The sequence below is a fragment of the Zootoca vivipara genome, chromosome 8 (genome assembly GCF_965207765.1).
Source record: "Zootoca vivipara chromosome 8, rZooViv2.hap1.1, whole genome shotgun sequence".
Classification (NCBI taxonomy): domain Eukaryota; kingdom Metazoa; phylum Chordata; class Lepidosauria; order Squamata; family Lacertidae; genus Zootoca; species Zootoca vivipara.
Genome location: NC_142591.1, coordinates 43,611,102 through 43,627,229, shown reverse-complemented (window position 1 = coordinate 43,627,229; position 16,128 = coordinate 43,611,102). Strand labels below are relative to the sequence as shown.

Sequence of the window (16,128 nt, the reverse complement as noted above, 5' to 3'; positions counted from 1 at the left end):
CCCATTGTTAACAGACTTGTTATAAAAATAAGATAGTTTGACTCATTGCAGTGTTGGTCCCTCAAGCACACCACACGATTAGCAACCATGATCAAAAGCTACTGTTAGCATAGAAGTCCCAGAATAAAACAAAAGTTTGGTTGTTTTCAATGATACAGGTCTGAATTGGGCTGATCAACGGGATACTACTTTTTAAAAGGACATTTGGCAACCTTTAATAGAGGAGTTATAATTCATATTATAGATTCAGGTAGATAGCAGTATTGGTCTGGCACAGTTGGAATAAAATAAAAATAATTGTCCAGTAGCACCTTATAGACCAACTGTTCTGCCGTTGAGGACTTATTGGATCATTCTTTGTCTAGTTCCTTCCCTTTTACCTTACCACCTTGGGTGACCCTGCTGGGAGTATGAGATTCCTGACAGCTTCGCTAACAACGGTCATGGGAACATGCAAGCCCACTCACCACGACAAGGTGATGATCCAGTGAGTGACAACTGGGAAACACTGGCCTGTGAGCGCTCCAGTTGGAGAACAGCCTTTCCCAAAGGTGTCATGGACTTTGAAGACGCTCGAACACAGGATGCAAGGGAGAAACGTGCTAAGAGGAAGGCACACTTGGCAAATCCACACCGTGATCAACTCCTGCCCGGAAACCAATGTCCCCACTGTGAAAGGACGTGTGGATCCAGAATTGGCCTCCATAGTCACTTACGGACCCATTGTTAAAACCGTGTTTATGGAAGACAATCTTACTCGGATACGAGTGATCGCCAAAGAAGAAGATAGACCAACTAAGTTTGTTCTGCTATAAGCTTTTGTGTGCATGCACACTTCTTCAGATACCAATTAATATTATATTTATTTATATCCCACCTTTTCCCCTGAAGGTCTCAAGGTGGCTTACAGCTAAAAAAGCTCATACCAAATAATAAACTTAGTTGGTCTTTAAGGTGCTGCTGGAAGGATTTTTTTTTATTTTGTTTCGACTACGTCAGACCAACCTACCTGTAGCTAATAAAGAGGCATTATAAACAATTAAGCATTAATAAGATATATGAGATCTATTAAAGCATAGCATCTTTTGTTAAAAAAAGTTAGCAATGTTTAGATTTAGTGCCTCTGAGCACGTGCAGAGTTCTTCGGAAGAAAGGACTTTCAAAGAGTCTCACTGAACATGTGCAAAATGGCTTTTGAAACGCTTCCTTGCCTGTCCAGTGACGGCAAAATCTCTCACCGCTCACTTTCTGTTGGAGGTTGCAGGCTGGAAACAGGGACCTGAAACGGAGAGGGCCATAAAACCAACCTTGGAGCAATCGAAGAAAAACTGGCGCAATCCCCAAGGACATTTGCCAGGAGGGAAAGCCTACAGATTACAGCAGGATTGTTTTGGGAGTAAACATGTTTGGGAGCTAAAATTCCAAAAGGCGAAACAGGAATCCCTGCTGGGCGCGTCAGCGCAGAAGCAGGCCCCACCGAGTTAAAAAGCCTTACTCCCAAGTAAAGCGTACATAGCTTGGATTGTGGCCTAACCCGTTCAGGGACGGCAACAAACTTGAGTCAGCGGCACTAGAGAAACCGGTTACTCCTGGGGCAGCCGGGCGTGTTTTTTGGGCGGGCGGGCGGGCGCGCGCGCAGGTGGCGTGACGGGGCAGCAGCTCCGCCTCACAGGAAAAGGCGGCCAACTTGGACTAGGCCTAAGGCGGAGCTGAGGCGACGCCGACCGCTTCGGTTGGCGCCGGGCGAAGCGGCCTTCCGAGTTCCGACATCGCCTCAGATCTCAGCGCCGCCCCTCGCGGAGGAGGAGAACGAGGAGAAGGGACGGAGGGAGGAAGGAAGGGGCGGGACCGCCGAGCCAAGCGCCTCAGTCGCAGTTCCCGCCTTGACTACGTTGGCCGCCCAGCGACTTCGCAGGTTGCCGAAGCCCTACAGCTAATCGAGCGGGAGGCTCCTCGGGGAATGGGGAGCCGCGCTGGGCCAGGCGGCCAAGGCGGCTGCTGCGGGCTGTGCGGCCTCAGGGTCGCCGTCGCCGTCTTCTTGCTGGCGCTTCTGCCCTGCCGGGTGAGTGGAGAGGGTGCCTTCAGGGAGGAGGAGTATAAAGCTGACGTGGGGCTGTGTGTGTGTGTGGTGGGTACATTTTGGGGTAGAGGAAGACCGCTCACAGACTTCTTTAAAGGTCCCTGATTAATATGTAATGAGAAAAGGTTTTTGTTTTGGTGTGGGGGTTGAGGTGAATGCTTAGGGGTTTGGTGGGTTCTGACCTTAGCAGCAGTAGTAAGAAAATATACCCCGGGGTGGAGGTGGGTAGGTGCAATTCTAGGCAAAATGCTGTTTTACTCGAAAGTAACTCCTGTTGAGTTTTGTCGGACTTGCTCCCAGATCCATCTGGGTAAGACTTCTGCTTTAACAGCAGCTGGCCTAGGTATCTGTTCTGCTTCAGATAGTTCTGGTTAAGAGTTTTGCTTCGGTGGCATGGAGGAGCAAAGGGATGCGGTAGGTCACGAGAACTTTAAAATTAGGGCAGTCAGTCAGTCGTTGCTGTCTATGTCAAACGCTTAATTATAAAAGTAAGCGTACATCTTCAGAGCCGGGTCAGGGGCGGGGAACTTGCAGCCTTCAAACATTGCCGTGCCATAAACACTCCTGACCTATGTCGGCTGGAGCTGCTGGGGGCCCCAGGGATATATTGAGTACTGATTACCTACCCCCCCCCCCCAGTGTAAGGCAATTTCCATCCTTCCTTGGGAAGTGCTTGAGCCTGTTGCATAGAGAAATTGGTGTACAGTATTGTAGATTATTGGCCCTTGTGGATTGCAGCCTACAGTTCGTTTCAGGTTTTGTTTATCTTGCACAAGTGGTATGCGTGGTACTTCACAGTGTAAAAGAGGACAGGCTTTGATCCCGAGAGCTTGCAATCTAAACTTTGATGCAAGGTAAGTGGTGGCATCACATAGGCATTCTGGGAGGCAGTTCCAAGCATATAGGGGAGCAAAGGAGGGAGACTGGAGTGAGCCTGTTCTGCTGTAAGAATGTTGACATCTAAAACCCACAGGTAGTTTTAGGGGAGCACATTGAGTGCAAAACCTGAAGGGAGCCATCAGGGGTGTGGCAAATAGTATGGAGTGGAAAAGGCGGAGGGGCACCCAATTTTGGTGTAGCACAGGGCGTCACTGAAATTTGAGACCCCAGGGTACACCATGGTAAAATAGCAAAATCTAGCCGTAAAAAAACATTGTGAATATTCGGTGATGAAAAGTCCATTTTGTCATTAAAATGGTGTTAAATCATCTTGCAGAGGAAAAAATGGCTGGGTGAATCCAGCATAAATGACCAATTGTCTGAATACTGTAGTAACATTATTGTGCAAGCAAGACTGAGAAGTCACCTGGGTCAGATAATTTGCCAGACATTATTAGTCAAGCAACTAGGTGACATACATAATATAATAATAAATGGCTTGATGCAAGTCCAGTACTTATTTGCAAACCTGCTGTTATTCATAAATGTATTAAATACTTCTAACCTGCAGTCAAAACTTTTGTTGATGCTATAAATTTAAAAGCAAGTCATGTGTGTTCTGTGTAGTAACTACTGTTCTATACTGCCGCCAAATAAATGCAATGCAGTGAAGTGAAATAAAAAAAATGTTTGAAAATGTTTTCAAGTGTATCTGAAGAAGTGTGCATGCACACGAAAGCTCATACCAAAATAAAAACTTAGTTGGTCTTTAAGGTGCTACTGAAGGAATTTTTTTATTTTGCTTCGACTCAGACCAACACGGCTGTTGTTGTCTAAGTGAAGTTAGACATCCATAACCCATTGTTTCGGCTGACTGGACTCCTCAGTGGTTGTTGAGTCCTGAGAATCTCATTCTCGGTTCCACTCCCAAGGAATCTAGGCCTTATTTAAAATTGAAAGTCTGAGAGACTCACATCTAACACACCTGGCAGTGATAGATTGTTTGGATATGATCTGCATTGACACAATGAATGCAGAAGTACTCAGTGCACTTGTTTCACAAGAGTTGTGCTAAGAGCAGTCACAGCTCTTTGTTTGTTGCTCTTCTCTTGTGTCTTGAATACCTGATGATAGTCTTCTGACATAGCACAGATAACTTCCTGTATTTTCTTTACTGATAAACATTTGTTGTGCCTAATATTTTCTTTTGGTTCTTGGGTAGGACACTAACCATTAAGAGTGTAGACATAGTTGAGCATATGTGTCATTGAATGCTGGATGGCAGACATTGGAGTAATAGATGCAGCTTTCCATATTACTGTATCTGCATGCTGGTTATTTCTACCATTGTTGTATTCCTCTCTGTCATATCTAAGAGGCACAGGAGCCCAGAGGTAGAGAAAGTGGCAACTCTACAGAATAGCAGCTGGTTTCCTATTGATCGTTGCTGCTGTAGGCTTTGCTTGAGGTCTGCATGGAAGGAAGAGGTGGAACTGGCTTGCGGTTGCCCATAGAGTTCATAATGAATATAAGCAGTTTCAACAAACTGCTCACATGCCTTAGTGCTCCTTTGGAGTTCTGTGTGAGAGATGTGAGATTTACCTACTGCTACTGGGGCACATTATGTCATTGAGACAGTACATACACTGTTCTTTGTCATATGTCCTTTATCTTTTCTTATAAGAAAGAATTAAGCTATGCATATTTGGCCACCATTATCCTCCCCCCCCCAAAAAAATCCAGACTTTATTGAATTATTTAAAGCAAAAGTCTTACCCATCTGGGTAAGACTTCTGCTTTAACAGCAGCTGACCTAGGTATCTGTTCTGCTTCAGGTAGTTCTGGTTAAGAGTTTTGCTTCGGTGGCATGGAGGAGCAAAGGGATGCGGTAGGTCACGAGAACTTTAAAATTAGGGCAGGCAGTCAGAAAGAATTAAACTATGCATATTTGGCCACCATTATCCCCCCCCCCCAAAAATCCAGACTTTATTGAATTATTTAAAAACAATTATAAATGTGTGGAGTATACAGTGTTTAGAAATACCGGTAGTGGTACCTGTATTGAGCACAGCTTTTCCTTGTTCATACTACAGTAGGTGTTTAAATGGGTTGGGAGCTTAGTGATCAACAGGGCCCTTTTCTGCAAAATGAAGTAAAAGAGTGCACCACTTCAAGTTGCAGATGGAGATCATTTGGAATGTTCCTCTGCCTTAAAAGAAGCTCCCTGCAAGTGTTAAGATATAACCTTTATTCCGAATGTGCTTCTTTTGTACTAGCTGGGAGCTTTCACATAGAAAAACATTGCAAAATGGTAGCTTTGAACGGCATTCTGAAGTGGTGTAGTCAATTCTACCACCTTATCTATGTATTTATTACATTTAAATCCACCTTTCCTTTAAGTTGCTCAAGACAGCATACACAGTTCTCTCTTTAGCTAGGTGGTGTGTGGAGTGGGGAGGAGGGAGTGGAGTTTCTGTTGAGTTTAGTGGGAGTAAGTTTAATGTATGGTGCTTTTGGTTGGTGTAATATTCTACCACTGTTGGGAGGTGGGACGGGTATATGGCCATAGGATTATGACTTAGGAAAGGAATGCTATCAAGTAGATGTGTGGGAAGCTGCTGTGTCACTGTATCCTAAAATTAGAGGACTATTGAAATATGTGCGCTGAAAGGGTGCTTTAACATTCAAGGGTTCCTGCAGTGGCACTTTGCACTTCTGTGTGAGCACTAAAATGTATGACATTTTAATTTAGGTTACGGTTACCAGACGTCCCCATTTCCCAGGGACAGTCCCCAGATTTACAAATCTGACCCTGGACAAAATCCATCCCCGGAATGTCCCCGGATTTCATTTTATGTCCCCGGAAAATGTTGTAGATATATTAGTAAGGAATAAATCCTTCTCCTCTCCTCTATTTCCCTGCATCGGCTCCGGGGTTTTCCTGGCCCCAGAGCTCTACTGGGCAGTTGGCTGGGTGGCCGGACACTCTCACTCCTGGCTTGATGTGTGACGCACAAGACACATCATATGAGGACTTCCGGTGAGGCAAAATGACAGGCGCCACAGCAGCAAGCAGCTCCTGAAGGCAGCCAGAGCCAACTGCGCTACTCTGCTGGCGCTGAGCTGCTGAGACTGCTGCTGACCCCCCTCCCCCGGGACCCAAATTGAGCTGGAGTGAAAGTGCCCGGCCACCCAGCTGACTGCCCAGTGGCGCTCTGGGGCCAGGAAAACCCCGGAGCTGATGCAGGGAGAAGGAGGAGAGGAGAAGGAAGAAAGAGAAAGAGGAGGGAGAAAAAAGAGGGAAGCCCCGACCTTGCCGCGCTGCTGCTGAGGAGGAGAGGTAGGAGAGCACTGGGAGGGCAAGGACATGTGGCCAAGCCCAGGCCCGACCTGAGCCAAGCCTACTCCATGGCGGGTAGCGCTCCAAGAGAACAGGCCGGGGCCCAGAGGAAGGCTGCGCGACAGAGGAGACCACAGAAGAGAAGATATTATTATTTATTTTTAAATAACTTTTTTTTAAAAATTAAATAACTTTTTTTCTCTTTTCCAAAAAAAAGAGTGTTCCAGGATTCTTTGAAAAAAAAATCTGGTAACTTTAATTTAGGTAACCCCTGTGTAGGTAAATTCCATTTCATGAGCCATCTTCTTTTGGTAAAAATTGAATGGTTTTGCATAAATTCAAAATTTAAACTTATGCATTAAGCTGGTATCAAGAGACTAGTTTAGTGTACACATCGTGTGAAATCGTATTTAAGGAATCTTAACTATGGTATGGTATGATGTCTGCATGGATAAATTACAGAACAACAACCATCACTTGGTCTTTCTGTGCAATGAGGGAGAATCAAAACTAGGTGTTGGTATGGTGTGATGTCTGAAGTAGCTGTTTGGTGTGTTCGAATATTCTATGGTTTATAGTTAGAAAAAGCTTCAATAGACGGTTGGAAACTTGGCAGTGTAAAAAAGGATGGTCCATGCTGAATTTTGGGTAGAAAGGATGAGAAATTGTTTATTTTGAATGATTGGCATGAGACTTTGGTGTGCTGATGGTGCTTTTTATTCTATAGATTTTGTTATGGTGTTTTTTTGGGGGGGGGAATCTTCATTTATATTGTGTATTTTGGGAAACGGTTTGTGGTGTTAGGTTAAGAGGAATGTCTAGTATGTGCTGTGAGTTGTGCAATATGTTTGTAGTTTGGTCACAAAAAGGCCTTTTTGAAACTACAGTACCGTATGTTAGTCAATGGTATTTCCTAAGGCTTTTCACTTCATATGCTCAATACAAACCTATTATGAGAAAGTTTTAAATGGAATGTTGGGTGGAATGAGAATGAGTGTGGGCAGAGAGGGTCAGTTGGAAAATGACAGCATGGCTGTGCAATGGGACAGAGTAGGAGCTGGGAGTGGATGTGAGATGCGAGGAGATCTGGCATGGGGGGGGGATACTTGCAGACCAATACTTCATTTTGAAGAATTTATAATTCAGGTAAGCCAAGAGGTTAGAAGTTAGGTGTGAAAGGAGATGGTGGTGAGGAAGAAATTTCAGGAAATTTATAAAAATAGAGGCATGGGGTAGTGGAATGTCTCTAACATTCACAGTGACAATCTCATTAAAGAAGGGCCTGGTTAGGAAGAAAAGTTGGCAGGCCATCTTACCTTATTTCATTCAATAATTTAACCACTTAATAGTCATCAGACGTTGCATTTGAATTGTTGCCCTTCTGAATGGTCTGAGATAACTTATTAATGATACTTATTAGTACACGCACACACAAATTTTTAGAATTAAGGAGAGTGGTTGAGCTATGATTCTTCAACATGCTAAGCAGAGTTGGATTAGTTTAACATTACACATGAATATTTCTGGTGGAATTTGTTTGTAGCCCAAATGTATGAATGGGTGCATTTCTGGCATCCTGCGTTTCACCATGTTTTGATAGGAGAACATAACTCAAGAAGGAAAGCTGCAATTGAGAACTAAAAAGGCTTCACATTGGTAGCATTCCTATGAATTTTATGTGTCCCCAATCTAACAGATGTGCACAGTAATTTGTGGCAGTTTCTCTTGATGTAAACCATTAAAAATAGATGTATGTGAATGGAATTTAGGGGGGGAAATCTTACCTAGTTTTCATGCATGGATCTTGGTATTACTAATAATGAAGCAGATAGTATCCATAGATGTAATCTCCAAAATTGAGCGTAGGCATTTTTGCATTTGGTTCAAATGGGTTTAGATAAATATCAGTGTTTCATAGGGTGATAGTTAAATCATGGCAACAAATATGAGATGAATAATGTTTTTGAATTTAACATTAATTCAAGTCTGCAGCAGCTGAAACGTTTCCAAGAATACAGTGCTGTACTTGCAAAGAGAAACATTGTAGTCCTAAACGATAGTGCCTCAATTCTTGTCAAAAAGGCAAATGATTTATAAAAAGAAGCTGGTGTTTTTCTGGTATACATGAGAGTCCTTTGTGTACATGTTTCTTATACAATACATGTTCAGTTTGAGGAGGGAAGAGATGACAGATTACAATTTTATGTGCTTTGTTTTGTTTTGTTTTGTTTTAAAAAGATATAATTTAATTATGATGAATTGTTACATGCCTATAAGCATCAGATGCCTTCGGTATAGTAATAAATAATAATGTTCCTTTGAATGGGTAGGATTTGAATACTTCCTAAGTGACATGACCTTTGTAATGGCATTTGTCTAATTATATAACCAACACCTGTAAGTCTGTTCACCATCTTATCCTGACCCACTTATCTGACCTGGATGGGAGAGGTGCTAATCAGAAGGTAATATGCTGAATTTGGGGGACACAGAAAAGCCATATTCTCCTTTAAGAATTGTGGTATTGAAGATTACAAGATGGTTTGAATATATAGGCTTGAGTGCTTTGACATCAACAGCCAAAAAAGAATTGTCTCCCTCTTTCCACACCTGGCCAGTTTGTTTGAAGACATGACATGAGGAGCAGAACCTGAGCTTTCCATGCTGCTAAGTCAGACATCCCCAAACTTCGGCCCTCCAGATGTTTTGGACTACAATTCCCAACTTCCCCAACCACTGGTCCTGTTAGCTAGGGATCATGGGAGTTGTAGGCCAAAACATCTGGAGGGCCGCAGTTTGGGGATGCCTGTGCTAAGTCAAAACATTTCCTAGCAACCAGCTGATCCAGAGTGTAGCCTAGGGCAGCTACACTCACCTACTGCTTAAGGCTAGTTCTGCAACAATGAACCACATACCAAAGTAGATTCAGGGCATGTGTAAGGGAGTGGTGCTTGCTTTCTTAAGGGACGTGGCAGTGCAGCTACTACTGAAAAAGCTGTCCTGGAAGCAGTTTTCATTGATGTTTTTACTGTTACGATTGTAGTATTCCATTTTTATATTGTACAGTGTCTTGTTCCATTTTATAACTAAGTAAGGTTTATAAACAAATAATTATAATAAATACATAAAATATAAATTAACTTCATGTGCTGTGCATATCCCTATTGATGCATAGTCAGTAAGCAATTGAGAACAGACATAATTCTACAAAATGTACCGTAGTTCCAAAAGTTCATATTTGTAAGGGAACAAAGTCAAGGCTAAACAGAAATCTGGGAATCTGTCCTTGTAAACCAAGTACATTACACATAACAAAACTGTTGGAAGTCTTTCCAAAAACAAATGTGGAATCTAATCTTTAACATCGTATGTGTAGATCCCTCTATAGATGAAAAAAGCTTCCAGAAATTTATAAATTTCAAAGTATTAATGACAAAAAACTCAGTTAAGCTTTTACTCCATTAAGATTATTAAAAGTATTATTCTTTAAGATACAATGCATGAGAACCCTGCAAATTCAAATTCAAACAGAAAATAGAAAATTGTTTGAAAATAACTATTATAAAAACCCCTATTATATGTATTGCATCAGTAAGATAACCAGTGCTTTTTTCTTTTTTTTTAAAAAAAGTTTAGGGGTACTCTCATTTTCCTGCTCATATTGAAATACTGCCCCTCAATGAGGCCAAACTTAGATTCACAAACTGTTTAGGGGTATGCACACCCCTGCGTCCCCCCAGAAAGAAAGCACTTTAGATAACTAATAGCAAAGTCTGCTAACAATATTTAGTACTAACGTAACATTTCAAGAACAAGTACTTCCAATATTCTGCAAAAATCCTATAAAGTAGATCAGCATTAATATTCTTCTTTTGCAGATTGGGGGGATGGAAAGGAGCTGGAGCTGAAGGAAAAGTGGCTTGAATAAGGTTCCCAATGGCTGATAATATTTCAACTAGGGACTTGGTACTTTATAAGCCCTCTAAACTTTATACAGTGTGGCTAGATTATTCTAGCTGTTGTTTCTAGTTTGGTGGAAGACAACACCACTCTCTTGATGAAATAGGAGAAAGATGCCGATGACAGCACATTTCCTTTCAGCCCTGTGGATGAAGTGTTGTCACTAGACTGTCACATGATGCATGTGAGGCATCAGAAGTCTTTGCCTTGCAGATTTCTCTCTCCCTGCCTGTCTCATGCAAGTTTAGTGAATTTTCTGTACTGTAAACCTTTCATCACAGATGAAATGTACACAACAACCTGTATGTACACATCATTCTCATAAGACTGATATTTTAAAAAAGGGAATCCATTTGCAAGTTGATGAGGGAAAACAGGAATGATCACACTTTCATCATTAATTACCAGTTCAAAGAAGTTGCTGACTGAGCTTGCTTTGTAAAGGTTTACTTGATTTGAGTCCTTTAGTCTACTAATGAGGAGCCTTTTTTCAGCCCAAGGGCCACATTTCTTTCTGGGCCAGAACAAAAGTGGACAGAGCACCAAATGTAAAACTTACCTATGTATATTATGCTACTTTATATACATTTACATACACACACTTTAAAGCAAGAGGCGTTACCAGTCCAAGGGCACATTCCAGCTAGCAGGAAAACACTGGGTGTGAAGCAGAGCCAGTGAGGGGGGTGGTCTGGGAATAGAAGTGTGGAGGTCTGTATATTATGGTCTCTGGGATTGAAGAAATCAAGGAGTATTTTTGGCCTGAATGCTTTTGTGTAATCAAACACAATTCTAAAAGCCTTCCTCCCATGTAGCTCTGTGCTCTTGTCCCAGAGTATCCTATGTAAATCATATAAATGTTAGAAAATGGTTTCTTAGCCCTCTCTTTTTCTAGTGTTTGCTATCAAATAACTGTATTCATAATTTATTTCATTGGAAGTGAAGGCTGCCAATAGGAAGTAATGAAGCCCATCAACTTGGATGGCTTTAAAAGAGGATTGGACAAATTCATGGAGAATAAGGATATCAATGACTGCTGACCATTATGGATATGTTTTACCTTCACTTTCAGAGGCAGTATGCCTCAAAATGCAGGATGTGGGGACTTGGGCTCAGGTCCTGCTTTCCGACCTCATAGGCATCTGGTTGGCCACTGTGAGAACAGGATGCTGGACTAGATGTGCCTTTATTTCAACCTGATTTAAAAGTGATTTGCATCCTAAGAACCTTTCTCTGAAACGGATAATTACTCCTTACCATTTATGCATATTTGCTGAATATTTGACATCTGTTATTTGACTGTAATATCAGATCAAAGATTCACCTAGTCCAGCATTGCACAGTGGCCAACTAAATGCCCTTAGTGATTACAACTGTTCTTAGGGAATTTGTGTGTGCAAAAATTGACCAAGATCCACAAAATGGGATCACTAGTTCTACACAGGGCTTTGAGCCTGTGTTACTGTAAGAGAAATCTCCAGCATGTTGAAGGTGGTTCTGAGATGATGTCACTTGAAAAGCATTGTGTTGGGATCTGGGAAAGCCCAGCCTGTTGATAAACTGAAATGCCTGTAGTTTGTGGGTATATTTAAAATGGTAGTCTGATGAGCAGCCTCTGTTGGGACACTTTTAGCATGCTTCTTGCAAGTGTGAAATCTATGGTCAACATGGTTAACATTCATTATTCTTCCTCTGTAGGTATTTTCAGACTCGTGTATCTGGTATGGCCAGTGTGAAGTTGCTTCTGGAGATAAAAGGTACAATTGTGAATATAACGGCCCACCACTGCCACTACCGAAAGATGGCTATGATTTGGTACAGGTAAGTTTCTAGTGAATTACCATTTTACTGGAAAATAAGAACTTTAATGGGGATGGGAAAGAAGAACTAAGCATATTTTTTCCTAAACTCAGTTGTAGCATAAGGAAATTTAATCCTAATGCTAATATTGGTATGAGTAAGGCAACATGGTAACTGAATTATGGACTATGTTTTGTTTATTCCACTTAGCCTCTGTAGTTGGTATATGCATTTCTTGCCTTGAATGTCTACTCTATAAGGATTAAGGTCATATCAAATCTACCAGTCTCCTCTTCTGTAATGTTATACTAAGGAAGTATGAAATAGTAATTACTAATTTCACTATTACAGTAATTCTGAGCCTGTTAGTAAGTAACTGTTGAAAACAGTGAGATATTTTCCAGGGCAGTTTCTAAAGTTGAGTTTGTGACCTTGCAGTAGAAGAAAAAAATCACAGGCTACTTTATCATAATTGAATTTTAAATATTTATATATATGTTTGATTTTCTCTTAAGGAACTATGCCCAGGTTTTTTCTATGAGAATGTTAGCCTTTGTTGTGATGTACAACAACTTCAGACTTTGAAAAACAACTTGGAGCTCCCGCTGCAGTTTCTTTCCAGGTATGTGGGAGCCACTTGTCTGGTTGTTGCTTGTGGTATTTGCCCCCCTGCTCCTGCTTCTCAATAAACTAGAGAAAATATGGTAGACATTTACTTGTCTAGGAAATATAATGGGGGAAAAATATATCTACAAATTCCTTTATTACAATGTGTCTTCACCCAACAAGTGCTCCAGAGGTTGTTCTGCTCATTCTCTGATAGTGGAATGCTACCAGAGAGATGCATTTTAGTAGACAACTTTCTGGAAAGGTTGGTCAAATAAATGTATATAATTATTAAGCATTTTAAGCTTAACAATATTTCCAGACCTCTTTCCAATAAAAGAGAACTATCTGAAGAGTCTCTGTGATGCTTTCTTCATATTTGTTTATAGTTCATATTTTCTTCAATTTTTATTGGGGCAACAATACTAAAATTTAAATACAGTGGACCCTCCGGATACGAACTTAATTTGTCCCGGGGGTCCGTACTTACGGTACCCCGAAAAGTCCGTATCCGGAGGCACAGCTTCTGTGCACACATGCGGCACGATAGAGCGCTTCTGTGCACGTGCGCAGAGCGCTTCTACGCATGCACGTGCGGCAAAACCCGGAAGTATACACTTCTAGGTTTGCCACATTCATAACTCGAAATTACATTACCTGAAGGTAACGTAACCCAAGGTACCACTGTAAATGGCGGCTTCTGAATCTTGGGCTGCAAGCCTATACATTCTTATATTGGTGTATTCCTATAGTAGAACTGACCCCTGAGCATGCATGCGTCAGATTGGACTGTATGTCTCATTTGATTTCACTACTGTGCTGCTTACGTACTGTAGTTTCATTTCTTTCATCCAGATGAAATGCTGTGAACTTTTCTGTACTAAATATTGCTGTAGCGCTTGCTGATCATTCTTAGAACTACACATTTCAGGAGTGCATTATTCATTTAAGCTTTGATATCTGGACCATAAGAACTGTTTGTTGTTCTTGAAGACAAAAGTTACTTTATGAAAACTCCTGCATTTTGTGTGCACATACTGGATTAATGAATAAATGCTTAATAATTACTCTCTCTTCAGGTGCCCATCATGTTTTTATAATTTAGTAAACCTGTTCTGCGAACTAACCTGCAGTCCTCATCAGTCTGAATTTCTCAATGTAACAAATACAACTTCATATATTGATCCAGTTACAAAAGAGAAGAAAACCAACGTTGTTGAACTGGAGTATTACATTGGAGAAAAATTTGCTAATGGTAAGGCAATAAAATAGTTGTGTATCATTTATTTTTGTTCTTAGAAGATTGCATAAAAACAGTTATTTGCCTGTATTCTCGTGTGTAAATGAACTGTGTGGTTCATCTGCAAGTCAGAAGTTGAGTAGTATGGAAAAGAGAGGATTGAGTGAGTGGGAAGGAAGAGAGCTGTGGGTATATGTGCCATTGAAGTTAGAAAAATGGGATCCAGCATTAATCCTATTTGCAAGGCTAATTCAGGAGACTACTGTATAATCTTACAGTTCATTTCCCCCCAAAAATATTGAATCTGGCAACTCTTTTTGTTCTCCAGTGCCCCATAAAGTACCAGGGTAGTATTTCTCATCTGCCCTGTCCAGTTTTATTGGCAAACTTCCACTGGTGCATGTTGATGCCCTCCTCCTGGGCTCCCACAAGGTTCCTGGAGCTCGTAAAATCAGAGGAGTGTACCTTAGTCACCTAGGCAATAGAGCAATTTCCTCCTTTCCTGTTTGAGGCAACTGCTGGGCTTGAACACACCCAGCTACCTTTGCAACCAAATTGTCACATCCTCCTTGTACTTTTCAGTTTCCACAGCAAGCAGAAGACTGATTCCTTTGCTGCTGCTGCTGCTGCTGCTGCTGCTGCTGCTGCTGCTGCTGCTGCTGCTGCTGCTGCTGCTGCTGCTGCTGCTGTTTGCCCCAGATCCTCTCACAGCACTGGGGTTGAGTTATCTTGCCATCACCTTTTCAGAGGCAGAAATGGCACTCTTGTCTTCCGTAAAGGCTAGTGCAAAGGACAAGAGATCCTTCCTGCATGCTTTGCAATTAGTGGAAAACTATGCGGAGAATCCATTGGTGAGCTAGTGAGAAGATTTGTGAAGCCTAGAATAATCTTGGACTGTATCAAAACCTTTTGTCTTCAAGTATTTCCTCTGTTATAAATTCAGAATTGCTTTATTTCAGATGCTGAGCCAGTTTAGTAAATTCTTATTTGTATCCTTACTGTATTATCAGCATTGTCTTTTTCTTTATTGAAATGATACTTCTAGCTATGTATAATGCATGTAAAGATGTGGAAGCACCATCAAGCAATGTTAAAGCGCTGGGACTATTGTGTGGAAAAGATGTTAGGGAATGCAATGCAACCAACTGGATTCAGTACATGTTCAGCAAGGATAATGGTCAGACTCCTTTCAACATGATTCCAATATTTTCAGGTAGGAAACAAATAAACTTTTCCTTATTGACTATTAGTAGCAAGTGTCTTGAACTTCCTTGAGCCACAAATACATACTGAATTTGGACAATCCCCCTAGGCGACACAGGATTAACTACTGGGCTAATAAGACTATAGCTTTAGGTGTATGCGCATATAATTTCATACATACATACAAATGTAAGGCTGTAATGCACTGCAGTTTAAATGAGTGCTGATATATACTTACAAAGGGGAGGAGATGCTGTGAGGTCACTGTCTGTGGCTTATCTTCCTAACAATGTTTTTTTCTGTGAGCATGTGTAGAGGAAATATTAGATAGGAACTGTCACTGTTGTCTTTTTCTGCATCTACCGAAGACCACCTTCTTCCAATCAGCCTTTTAAGTTGATATCTTTTCCAGAGTGCATCTGCATTGCAATTCTTTGAAATATGTTTTATCATTTGTTGTTTGCTGCCCTGGGCTCCTTTGGGCAGAAGGTGGGGTGGGTTAAATGCAATAAATACATCTGTAACATGTGGCAATTTTGAATGCTTTTTAAATCCTGGAAGATTTGACTTCTGTGGGCCTTGGATCAAATGGTAAACTTGCTTACAGTAGTGAACAAAAAAAATTCTAATGGGTTGGCAATGTCAAAAGTTGAAGTTGCCAAACGGAAACCATTATCTGTTTACGTTGGTTTTCATTTGTTATGGATTATATCTACAATTGTAGTATCTTTGAGTATTTTTTTAGTGTGTTAATTTTTCTCTTGTTAGATGTTTCTATCCATGGGATGACTCCTATGAACAATGCCACCAAAGGCTGTAATGAGTCCATGGATGATGTCACTGGGCCTTGCAGTTGTCAGGATTGCTCTATTGTCTGTGGTCCCAAACCACAACCCCCTCCACCTCCTGTACCTTGGCTTTTGCTTGGTTTGGATGCCATGTATGTCATCATGTGGATCTCCTACACAGGATTTTTGCTTGTGTTTTTTGCAGCAGTTTTTGGAGTTTGGTGTTACAGGT

General features: G+C 41.3%; 1 protein-coding gene across 3 annotated transcripts in view; it reads left to right on the top strand.

The window, feature by feature from the left end:
• The first annotated feature begins 1,614 nt into the window (after positions 1-1,614).
• Positions 1,615-16,128, top strand: part of NPC1 (NPC intracellular cholesterol transporter 1) — a 44,986-nt gene continuing 30,472 nt past the window's right edge. For 2 of the 3 annotated variants that reach the window (XM_035125434.3, XM_088676281.1), the window contains exons 1-6: positions 1,615-2,062; positions 11,958-12,080; positions 12,575-12,681; positions 13,745-13,920; positions 14,951-15,118; positions 15,877-16,126. In XM_035125434.3, the coding sequence (XP_034981325.3) occupies positions 1,961-2,062; positions 11,958-12,080; positions 12,575-12,681; positions 13,745-13,920; positions 14,951-15,118; positions 15,877-16,126 (926 nt within the window). In that variant the 5' untranslated portion in view covers positions 1,615-1,960. Of the gene's footprint in view, positions 2,063-11,957; positions 12,081-12,574; positions 12,682-13,744; positions 13,921-14,487; positions 15,119-15,876; positions 16,127-16,128 lie in introns of all 3 variants that reach the window. The other variant, XM_088676282.1, reaches the window with a different exon arrangement.